At 27.5% G+C, this 13,490-nt stretch overlaps 1 protein-coding gene and 1 long non-coding RNA gene across 2 annotated transcripts in view; one reads left to right on the forward strand and one right to left on the reverse strand.

Annotated features, from left to right (window-relative positions):
- LOC142331747 (uncharacterized) overlaps nt 1-6,778 on the reverse strand; it is a 241,007-nt gene extending 234,229 nt beyond the window's left edge. The window contains exon 1 of the long non-coding RNA XR_012758079.1: nt 6,582-6,778. This is a non-coding gene — a long non-coding RNA (uncharacterized LOC142331747). The remainder of the gene's footprint in view (nt 1-6,581) is intronic.
- LOC142331744 (uncharacterized) overlaps nt 1-13,490 on the forward strand; it is a 542,969-nt gene that overhangs the window by 504,899 nt on the left and 24,580 nt on the right. Inside the window, exon 3 of the mRNA XM_075377800.1 lies at nt 10,638-10,739. Within this exon, the coding sequence (XP_075233915.1) occupies nt 10,638-10,739 (102 nt within the window). The remainder of the gene's footprint in view (nt 1-10,637; nt 10,740-13,490) is intronic.

Genomic DNA, 13,490 nt, shown 5'->3' on the forward strand with positions numbered 1-13,490 from the left:
TTTTTATTAATCTATACTGCTCCCATCACTATAATCTTCTCATTAATAATGCAACAGTAGATGGCACAAGTTTTATTACATTTATAACACAAAATTTACAGATTTTATAATATTAATTAACCACTAATGAGATTACTATGTAAGTTAAGCAATTTAAACAAAATATAGCATGTAGAAAAATTAACAGATTAATGTAAATTTATTGACTTCAATTCAAGAAGGGATAAAATAAGAAAATGATATTAAAAATAAATACTTTAATGATTGAAAGAAATGAACACAATCAAGAAAACATTAAAGAAGAAAAAGACTGATCAAAGGCAGTAAAAATGTATATTAATCACATATAAAATAAAAGAGAAAAATTAAATTTTAAAATGCTGACACATAATCTATAATAATAATGGTCATTTAGGTATATATATATATATATATATAAAACAACATGTTGTGACTCATTCATAATCAACATTCAGCAAAAACTACTAAAGATCATTGATGAAAATTTGTATACACGTTCTTATGGTGTAAGTGCACACTAAAAAAGGATTTTCTGAAATTTTGAATTTAAAAGGTTGAAAAGGAATAACAATGAAATTTACTATTTTCTTAATTTCTCAGTAATAAATGAAGGCACAAACTTAAAAATATTTTTAGTGCATGCAATCTTGATGTGAATATCTAAAAACCAATTTATAGATATTTCAAAATTAAACCTTGAAAAAGGTGAAGGTAAAAAAAAATGTTGAACAATAGTTGTAAATTTTCTCCGTTTCTGACTATACTAAACTCAATTTGGGCTCGCAAATACTCTTCAAATAAACATCTAAAAACCATTTTCGAGTTTTACTGAATTTCAATTTTTTAGTGAATATCAGTATGCAGCACAGTGGTTCAACCAACAGACGACACTACTGTTACTGTATGTACACTACAACTGGCTGCATCTGCGTCCAGTTGACTGAAAAACATAAAATAAAAAAAAATTAACCACAACGGTAAATGCAAGTAACCATATAGCACAAGTGAAACCTTGATGGGGATGCTCTAGTTTATATATAAACTTTTGATTAAGTAACAAAGCTTAAGATTAATGTAATTTTTTTATGAAAAAACTGATGATTAGATATCTCTAAAAATACACACTTCAACATGAAATAAAAACTTATCATTAATGTATCTTCCTTTAATTTTAACAACTTCACTGAATTTATTGTATTAAAAAACAGTGATATTTAATGCTCAACAAAAAATTATAAAAAATAAAACATAATGCCATTTACTATTAGAAAAATGCATAGATATTTAATACACTTTCACTCAATAGCCTTATATATAAATAACCTTAATTAAAATACAAAAAAGTTAATACAAGCTGATCCTGATTATTCTACAATAAAATAAAGCAGGAAAAATAAAATTAATTCTTATTGTAGGCCATGAGATGCACGTTTTTACAGAAAAATGTATATAAAAAAATATATATCATTATGGATAATGTGTATTAAACAGTAGGAAGAAACCAGTTTTTAATAATATGCTATTTTATTAAACAGAAAGCAATAATAATAAAAATAATGTTTTACATTTTAATCCTTTAATGATATAATAGCTTACGGTAAAAATATTGATTATTAAAAAAAAGAAAAGGAAAACAAAGAGATGAATGGAAACTGATCTGTAGTATGGTTTTTGAACTCAGAAGGTCAACCAGTTTAATGTATTACAACTTTTTTCAGAACCGTTTTAAATAATATGATAATATAAAACGTATTAACCCCCCACAGACTAATATAGTCTATTAACTGTTAAAAAAAGATTGATGATTAAATATATCTTTGTTATTATAACTATATTATAATCTTTAACTGTATATGCATACACACACATTATATATATATATATATATATATATATATATAATATACTTTTACTTCATATACCATTAAAGAATTATTAATAAATTATATTTTTACCAGTAATTCACTTGTCAACACCGAAATTTAAATTTCAATACAAGTAACTTATGGAAATTTTGAATAACTTATTGTAAAAAAATCCAACAATGAATTTGAATAAGAATTACAATTCAATCCTCCACCCAGAGATGAATTTAAAAATCATTAGTAATCTTAGTACCTTATTTATTTTTTTAATTAATAATTTCTTCAACTTACAAAATACAATTATAACAAAACTCCTTCTCTTCTTTGGTCATAAAAGTCATACAGGCTCGTATGATTATGTCTTTCTAATTCAAAGTTTGTAAACCAAACTTTTGTATGTGATTGTGGTGGAAAGGAAAGAAGGTCTTTTTCAATTTTTATTTTCACAATATTGCTAATATTCATTAAACGTCCTGAACAAAACAGAATGCTACCCTCACGGGTAACTCCTGCATGCAACCACACTTTCTTTATTCTCAATCCCTTTTTCCCCATTATTGGGTTTGTGGGTATAGGTCTGATCCTTCCATGTTCTCCATGCTATGGATTCTAAAGCATTAAAAACCATTCCATCCCTGGTATCTGGTAGGGAGGCTGCCTCTATACCAGTGGTAGTCAACCTTTTTATACCTACTGCCCACCTTTGTGTCTCTGTTAGTAGTAAAATTTTCTAACCGCCCAACAGTTCCACAATAATAATAATTATTTACCAAATACTTTATGTCAGCTTTTGCTAAGTTTGGCAGAATAAATCTTTATTAAACAACTCACTCATATTTTGTTTGAAGCTGTAGGCACGTGCTCACTCTCACAAATCTAACTGCTTACTGACCAGATGCGCGAGCTATTCCGGGACAAGGCTCTTTTGTTTGCGGTTGCATTGTAGCGCCATGTTACTTGCATAACATGAACTAAACTTATGCACAGGCAATACAAATAGTATATTTTCTGAAATTTTAATTGTCACAGGGAATTTTATGAAAACCTAATGAAAGTGTTTTTAAATAATGCTATGAAAATTTTTTAAAGTTAATTAAATTAAAAAAAAGAAAGTGCTACAACATCAGACAAAACCCCTGCCGCCCACCATGAAAACTGGAACGCCCAGTAGTGGGTGTTCAGCGACCAGGTTGACTACCACTGCTCTAAACTGTTTTTGGAACATGGTTTACTGTCTGGTGACTGCCAGCCTTACGCCTAATAGCTGAAGTTCCTATTAAGTAAAGCTGAGACTATTAAACCAATAGTCTTCAAAAGTGAACCAGTGAAATTTTTATCAAATTGCAGTGGGTTGAAGATAATATTTCAGTTAAAACTAGACTCCTAAAAGGGTTACTATAACCTTCTATTCATTTTTCTTTTCAGGAGATTAAAATACACATACTTTATACAAATAATAATTTTGAAAAGGTCATGGTGAAGATTTCACTGGTTATTTCACTACCTTGAGATATTAATCACAGGTTGAAAGGAAAATATCCTACATTTAGTCTGATATTCATAAAAATTTAATACTATCAATGTCATACATACAAAAGCTGTCATACCAAATTTTATGATTAAACATTCATCCATTGTAAAGATTTTAAACAAAATTTATGCTGAAACCAATCCAATTTATGGTGACATACAAAACACACACAGAACTGAATCCCAAGTTTTTAATTGCTAATTTTTAACTGTGAAATTTCAGAACATTAAGAAATGCAAAAATAGCCTGGATATGAAAATTGTGACCAATTACATTTCATTAACACTTATAATATTCTACTCTTTAATACTAAGTAATTAAAAATGATAAAATTTTAAATTAACATGTATCATTTAATTAATTATAATAATACTAATAATAATATTTCTGTTCCTTGGATAAATTACAACCTTTTTTAAGCTAAAAGTGACAATACTGAAATTTCTTAGTGATTAGCATCCTGAAAATTTATATAATACAAAATGTTAATCACCAAAGAGCCATGTTCAATAAACCTATAAAAATGTCTTGAATTCTAATTTTTTGAGCTTTAAAATAATTTTCTCTGAAACTACTGTAGATTTAATTTTGGAACACTATTTTGTCAGGTCAAAAAAACATATAAAATCATCAACAATGCATGATAATTTATGTAACATACACTTTCATTTTACTGCTATAGTAAAACTTTTTGCTAGCCAAAATTAAAAAGTGTTTCTGGACCAATGTTAATATGAACATGTATATTTTCTTTATTTTCACCAGTAGAACATAAGTAGAAATTTCTCGACTTCAAGAGTATTTTCCACAATTACATTCATAATTTTTCAGTTTACTCTTTTTATCTTAAAACTTAAAAACAATACAGCAAAGTATACAATCAAACAGTTTAACTGCATAATTTTATGTTGTTACATGACATGGACACCTATCTTGAGCTAATATTTTTAAACAATACAAAAAAATGTTTAAATAAACAAATTTAATAACATGCAAAAATACAATTCACTCTAGGGTATCACATTTTATACATTAATATATTTTTATAATTAAATTCATAAATTTTAAATCTCACCTTCTAATCTTGATTTTGTTTCTTTCTGAACTATCACTATGATCCTTTTTTATTAATATTGTTATAAGGAATATATAACAGTAGTGAGATATTTTCAGATTAAGGCTTAATAAAAAAACAAAATAACTGTTAAACATAAAAATTCTAAAAAACATAGGGACAAGATTACATCATTAGCATCTCTTTTTTTATATTATAATTAATTAATATTTAAATATTAATCACTATAATATAATTATTCACTGAAAGGCAAAAAGCAAACAGATTATTAAGTTAGACAAGCAAAAAATTAATTAAAAACCAATAGAAAAATGTCAAATCTGTAAATTAAATCTACTTTCTGCATTAATTGAATACCTGAGTTTTTTATGTTAAAACTAATAAAATCTGTATAAAGTTAAAAAACTGAATCTTTGTATTAGTGTCTTAACTTGTTTATGATTAGTTATCTCATAATCTTTTATACGTTGTAGTGCAAGTAAAGCACCTGCGGAAAAGATACACTAATCACAATTGTTTTCACAAAGAATAATTATGTTTACTAGTGAACACCTGCTAGCAGGAGAACAAAATGAATGTGCAACTAACAAGGTCAAATATCTTTTGTATTTCAGTGAGCTTATCATGCAAGTGCAATGGTTTGCTTGTATTCAGTTCAAAGAAGAAGGCACAGGGAGGTCTTTACTTACATTGCCTAGTAAACCTGCTGTTTATTCTTTTTATTCTTGAGAATAATTATATTTTTAGAAAGGCTTTTGCCTTATCTCAGTAATGAAAACGTTACAACAATGTTTAAAATATTGTCATTCATTAAATTTGCAGATCTCTACAAAAAAAGTCTTAAAATTTCTTACTTGGACATTGTAAATTGAATAAACATCCTACCCTACTAAGGGGCATTTGTATGTGGGTCTGTCTGTCTTTGTGTGTGTGTGTGTGTATGAGTGTTCTCCTTAGCTATCGACACCGTAATTTATCGATCACTAGCAGAAAATCCCGATGTCCCGATACATGTCTCGTGGTGGTCAGGTGTATACGTCTTCCACTAAAAACATCATCTTAAATTGAAAATGGTGTATATAAACTGAAAAGTTTGCTTTTAATGTCGCACGTAAAATCACGTCCGTCATCTTTTTTCTCATAAAAAGGTGCGTGAGTTTGTTTGTTAGTTTGTTTGTTTATCGCATGAACTCGCATTTTTATTTTATCTGCTATTGGCGCAGAACGGCTTGGTACGGCGATTCTCGCTTAGCCGACTCTCTCTTGCTAGAAGCTTTTACAAATTATTTTATTTAATTTCTAAGCGTAAATGGTTTTTATTTATTTAATTTTAGTAACAAAAGAATGGGATTATTAGTTAATATTTAGCAGTAAAAAAAAAGGATTCTTTATTTAGCGGGAAAGTCATTGGCGCGCATCCGGCCGTCGCATCACGTGGTCCACTCTGCGTCAATAGTATCAGCTCAACCAGCAACTAACACAACCTCACACGAATACACGCAGAAGACTAAACGAAGAAGCCAACTACTACTTGTTATCAATATGGCTACCGTTAAACATTATATTTCTATTAATAACTATGAAATTCTATACGTAATCACTCCTTCAGCCCATTTTAAATATAAAAGCACCAAAATGTTCGGAAAAATATTTTCTATGCACTAATATTTCTTTTAATTAAAATATTTCTGTAAAATACTTAATATTCTCACAACCAAGAGGATCCAAGGAGCAGAGCCCCGTGGCTAGACCGTCGGCGAGCGAGCCCTGACCGGCTAGCGTTACAATAAGATTATTTTTCCTTGAGCAGTATAAAATACTTTTACTTTATGTTTTTTTCTGATAACTAGTACTGTTTTATATATAAAGTATGTTTATATCAGAATCACGTGAGAACTAACTGACCTATCCCTTAAGTCTAATTAGTAATTTTCTGTTAAGTAAATTATAATGTAAATGTTAACATTTTATTAAATAAACTAAATGAACTGGTTTAAATTTAATCTCCAATGACTAAATATTAAATCTTTAAATTAATCTTAATATATATAATTTTCTAAAAATTCAAATAATTCATCAACATACTGACCACCCAATTAACCTCAAACAACAATTTACCGCCAAATACAGTAAGAAGAACCTAACAAACTAATACCAAAAGTCGACTTTCGCAGGATCTCGCACCATCAATCGGTACATATTTTTACAAATACTTCGAAAAACAAAAACGAAACTTAAAATTTAGAAAACATAAACCTTAACCACAAAAATTGAACACAACTTCACTTCCAGCTGGATGACGTAGTTAAACGTCACGCAATTACTTTCGTAAACATTGTTGCCAACTACAAAACCCACTGTCTTTAATTAAAGTATCATCTTCAAAAACGATCTGTTGTTAATAATTCCTGTTGATTAAATTGAAGGAATGATCACCCCAAAAAATGAAAGATCATGAACAAGAAGACATTGAACATAATCTCAACTACGAACTAAATAAGTATGATTTATCCGATCATATATTAATGATAATAAAAAGCTTAATGAGGCACTAAATTACTACTAAAGGAATTGTGAATAAACTTATAAATCTTTGCTTATTGAATGAAGTTTAGAACAGAACATTATTCGTGATGTGCCTAGTTAATTACCTTCTGGAAAAAATAATTCAAAGTAACCGACTCGCCATTTCTCTTCCTTATTACTAACATTCCATCAAAGATTTAGCACCATATTAGTGAAGAAGCATAAATAAAAGAATTAAGTACCAACTGATGATGTGGGATCCGCGAAAGTTGATTTTGGAATTAATTTTTTAAGTTTTCTGTTACTGTGTTTGGTAGTTAATTTGTTGTTTTTTGAGGTATATATGCTTGTGTGTATATATATTGAGAGATTGACTATTGAAAATGTTTATATAATTACAATTTATTAGTTTGAGAACATAAATAAAACAAGACAAATCAATAACAATAATAATGTCAATAGTAATAATAAACCACTCACGATAACAATCAGAATAATAACAATAATGACAACAGCAAACAATAACAATAATAATCATAATAATCACAAACACAATACAATATTAATAATAAAAAAGCTGTGATTACATACAAAACAGAATTTAAAGTAATCGTCAGGATTTATTTACAGGTAGTTAAATATTGAAAACCAGAATTCAGTCCCACTGACAAAAGACATTAGCATAACCACTAATCTTAACACTTTTAACCACTAGTCTTGTATTAACAAAAATAGTACAATAGATAAACAATTTAAAGTTCTTTCACTACAAATGCATTTACTGTTCACAAATAAAACTACCCTAACAATTTATAAATGAATTTAGTCATTCACATTATTTTCACTAATTGTCTAACTATAACTTACCGAACTACTTCTTGTTTTCTTATTCTGGAATTACTTGTGACATCACCTTAATCAGTCAAATTTTTACCCACTAGAAATTCGCACTTCACTGACTTGCCAACCTCCTTGCAGAATAACTCCTCACTTAGAACTCTCTCGCAGAACTCATTTCAACTTATCTTCCCTGGAGATTACTCCTACCTACAGGACCAGACCCCAGTTGAGTGTGAGAATGATCAATTAATTTTTCTTTTCCCATACATTCCTATCCTCGGTCCAGTAACCCTTTTCACGGAACATCCGTTAGGTATGTCAGTGAGCAGTATTACAAAGAACAATTGTTAAATGTACCTATTAGCTTTACTACAAGAGTCCCTTTTAGGCCCTTTCTGGATTCTTCCCATTATCATATTTTTTACTACTTTCTTCTTAATTGAAAGAATCCGTTACTCAGGTCCATTATATTGGTCTTGTTACAATATATATTTTACTTCAAATATTTTACTTTCAAATTCAGTTCTAAATTTTAATTTAAACAGCTTTTAATTCATACATATAAACTGACCCTCTAAAATTCAAAGATAAAAAAAATTATAAAAAGAAATAATTTTTCAGCAACAAAAATATACAAAGCTTCTATTTAAGGTTTTAAATATATTTTCCAGACAGTTATAAGGCAACTTGTGTGAAATGTTCATGATGTTCTGTTTTAATGGAATCAATAATATTTTTTATCAAGCTTTAAAAAAAAATTAAATAAAGTATCCATCAGCTATAATCATAAATTTGAAATCCGTTTGTTATTTTGAGTAGACAATCATATCATTTCATTTACACTCTTTATTTTAACATGTTCTAAAAGTCTCTAAATATCTTGAACAGGCAGCTCTGTTGGTTAAGAATCCAAAGGTAGGCAAATATGTTCCTTGTTCATATAAAGAACATATCTGCAGCTTTGTTTCATCACTCAGTGAACACCTAACTCTACAAGAATATAGATGTTACATTTCTGGATTGGTAGGTCAGGCCTTAATTATAATCTAACAACAACATGGTGGCTGGGAAACAGTCTTAATAAAAAATACTGCTCTGATCAGACCTGAAACTGTCTACTTCCAATACAGAAAGCTATGCACCTATCCTCTGCATCAGTTCATCATACAATCTATCTTCATTTTCCTATCTTTGAATAGGAACATGTGTTTGAGTATTCATAATAATATAATGTTTTATGTTCAGATAAGTAGGAAAACAAACAATGACTGGAAGCAACTGACCTTTAAAAAGTAGCTAAGAAATTAACTCCTTTACAAAAATGTTTTAACAATGTGCATAAGAATATTCATTTCTATTCACTCAAATTACACAGAAAAAATAAAAAATGATGATCATTAACACATAAGTAGAACATTTTTAATGCAATGTTTATTTCTTCACAAAGAAATACACATACTCACTACACAAACATATGTGAAGTGAGTAAATCTAAACATAGTTATTACATTAAATAGTTATTAAAAACCTTTGCACCAAAATTTTTAAACAAAAACTTTTTGAAATTTTAGAACCTTATTGCATGCAATAATAAGAAGAGCTCTAGATTGTCAAACAATAATCAAAATAGATAACACTTTTAATGTTTTAAAAAATGAAGAAATGATCACAGCAAAACTGAAAGATCGTGAACCAGAAGTCATTGATTGTGATCAGCTATGACCTAAATAAGTATGATTTATCCAATTCATATATGATAATCAAAGGCATAGTGAAGATATAATGAGGGACTTGCCATTTTTCTTTGTTGCAAAAAACATTCCCTCAAAGATTCAGCAGCATACAGATGAAGAAATATAAATAAAAAGATTTATAACATATGAATAGGACAACCTTGTATTTATCATAGATGTTGGTGATATGGTCTATTTTACTGCATGAATGAGCATATCAGGTTTTATCTTCTTGAGACTATTAGGTCAGTCTCATGACAAATCAGTGAAATGGAATGAAGAAATAGATAAATTTGTAACAATTTATGAGGTCTTTAAAAACCTTTTATGGGACTTAAAAGTTTATCATAATAAATATTCATTATATTAAAATGGTTACAGGACAACAAGAAGAATTCTCATACAGTATATTATTTGCATCTTTCATGTGGCATCTAGCTGCAGAATTTGTAATTGTTTTAAACTTTAACAATACATTTAAAATTTACTGTGATTTGAATTCTATGAAAATGTGTGCATTACACTAGTGAGCAAGTTATATCAAAGAAGAGGACCCTCATGTGAATTTACAGTTACTGATACTTGTCAAAGTAAGGGAATGAATTAAAAAAAACAATAAACATGTCTAAAACAAACATAATAAAACAACTGTCAAATTTACATATAATTAATATAATATAATATAATTAATCAAATTTATATATATATATATCCTTGTCGAACTGCAAAACAACACACAGGAATATATTAAAAAAATTTTAAACAACCAGAAAAAGCTTCCTCTCAGTTTAAGGTCTACCTAAAAACCCCACAACATGTCATATTATTTTCCAGATGGTGAGTATTATAATTAAGAAGGTTATTTAACCATAAGAATATATGGTTAAATGATTATTTGAAAATATTTGTTAAATGTTTTCAAATAATCACCAAAATATTAAGGAAAACTGCTTAAGTAAAAATATCTGTCATAATTAAAAAATATTTGTATCATCAATTATTTAAATATTTCTTATTAATTTTTTTGTAAATTAATTTTATTACAGGTTCTAGATGAATCAGAATATTCTTCAGAATATAATCGCAGTCCTCTTGGTGCAACTAATTCACCATTACCTACAAAATTACCACGAGTACCTGCTCATTTGGTAAGTATAATAAGTTAATAAAAATTAATTAAAAAAATTATTGGCATCCATTACTCCTGAATTTATTCATTAAGTAATTGAGGAGAAATAACCATGTCTTAGTTGGATCTTATTCTTTCTTTGCTGTAATTTAAATCCATGACATAGCCATCAGGGAAAAATGTAATAATTTTAAATAATATTAATAATAACAACATGAAGTAATAAGTTTGATGTAAAAAATTACATAATATGTAAATTTTCACAAAAGAAACATTAATTGATGTAAAAAAATATTATGACAAGATATATGTCAAGTTGAATGTCATTGATTAGAAATAAATAACCAATTATATACACAAGTGATGAGATTGACGTTTATTGTATACCCATAAAAATATTTACTATTAACATAACCAAATTGATAACACTGAAGAAGTATTTACCATACTGTATTTTACAATAGGATAGAATTAATTTTGTACAAAACCAGAACAACAGAAAACTAATTATGATTTAATATAATTCTCTTTAAAAGAAAAAACACATAAAAGAAAAATAAATATTAATATAAAGTATTAGAAATATCCTTCTTTTAATTAGGTTCTATTATAATTCACAGTAATTGTATTTTTCTGGTGTGACAAAATGAATGGCCTTGTTGGTCTGTTGTTATATGGAATATATAGGTTTTCTTGAATGATTATAAAAATTCATTCAGTAAATTTACAAATTACATAGAATATTGTAGTCTTAATGAGTTAATCTTGGAACTATAATTAGTTAGAAGGCTACAGAGACTCAATATATTTTTCCACAATTTTTAAGTTATTTAAGTTCCAAGGTATTCTATAATAATGCTGATAAAAGAAGTGAATTTTTATAGAAGACTATGTGACAATAATAAATTGAACAAAGTTTAACATTATATATAATTATTATACAGTAAGTGGTCTTAATTTTCAAAGCAACCAGTCTTAAATGAATGCTATTAAATAAGCTGTAGTTGTAAAACTGTAAGACAAATATTTAGTTATAAGAAATTGTAGTTTCTGATTTATTTGAAACTACCTCTTGGAGTATGCAGTAAAGCTGTTGAGAACATGGGAATAATTCAATTCCCTCACTGAACATGAAAGTTTCAGTAATAGCCACCCCTTACAGAATACAGTAGACTCTTAACTATTTTTCACCTAAATGAGACCCTCTTGATAAGGACTGAATGAAATATAACACAGAAAAATTTCATAAGCTCTACTTTCTTACATCATAAAGGTTATCTGCTCACCCTTGTATACAATGTTCATCTCAATTCTCCTCTATTACAATATTTAACTTATGAGCTGTTAGCGTCAATTCCTTTTAGATAGACTACAGTTTTCACATCTTTTTACATCTTCTACTGATCATTATAGCTTTGTTTTAATCACGTCTTCTATCATATGTCCCACCAAGTTAGCTTTTCTATTCTGAATTATTCTGTTTAAGCTACTCTTCTCTTTCACTCTCACCATAAATTCTTCATTTTTTACTTTTTTGTCCATTTATTCTTCCCCAATCTTCTTCATGCCCACATTTAAAATGCTTCTAGTCTTTCTTTTACGCTTATTTTAATATCATGTTTCACATGCGTAAAGAAGTACACACATGCCAATGGCCAATGTAACATTACATAAGACCTACTCGATCTTAAAAATAATAATCATTTCTTTCTATTAAATGCTTCCTTACAACTAAAACTTTTATTTTTATATTATTTTCACTTTTGCAATCTTCTGTTAGCATGGTACTTAAATATGTACACTGTTTTAATTGTTCAATTCTCCCTTCTTTTGTCTACATCTTCATTGATTTATTTCCTTTAGTAATTGAGTTTTGTCCTAATATTCATTTTCATGTCATATTCTATCATTATATCTTCTGATTTGAAATTATTAGTTGAATATTCTGTACTCATTTTCTAAAAACCAACACCTTATACAATTTTTCTCTTTCCATCTGTGCAGATATCTTCATTTTTTATCAATTCAACATTTTCTCCCATAGCTGAAATATACATATTAAATAAATATGTACATATTTATAATGTATACATCTTAAAAAAGGTTTAAAGAATGGTTTATGAAATGCAGAGTAATATAAGATTAATGAAAATAAAAATTATAATAAAACATCCAGTGTCAGTTATAATTGAAAGAACCAATAGGTTGTAAAAAAAGTTAATTATAAAAATACAATACATAATATAAATAAGAGAAGATGTAAATATATTAAAATAATGTTATAATTAAAAAAATTAGCAGAAACCATTTTAAAGAAAAAACTTTTTAAAGAATAACAAAAAATTAAACAAATATGTAATGAATGATACATAGTGCATTCTGGAAACCTGTAAGGGCAACTGTAATTTTTAATTATTTTTTATGTAGGAATTAATACATGTATGTAATAAACCAGTTAATTTATTCTAAAAACACTATAATGAGGTACTCATACGATGTAGTACATAAAATTTTATAGCACCTAATTTCAAATTTTATGTACCTTAACGGCTTATTACGAATATATTTATCAATTTATATAAACAAAACAGATGAATCATACATATAGCAATGTATTATATGATATTATTGTACCTGTACTAACATTTATTTACACTTGTTACATTTTATATTAAACAACAATAAAAACAGTATGCTGAAGACATTTGATAATGAACTGCATACCTCAGAAAAATGTAAATACTCAATAAAATAATTTAAAAAATTACAA

The sequence above is a fragment of the Lycorma delicatula genome, chromosome 10, assembly GCF_047948215.1.
Source record: "Lycorma delicatula isolate Av1 chromosome 10, ASM4794821v1, whole genome shotgun sequence".
In the NCBI taxonomy this organism is placed as follows: Eukaryota; Metazoa; Arthropoda; class Insecta; order Hemiptera; family Fulgoridae; genus Lycorma; species Lycorma delicatula.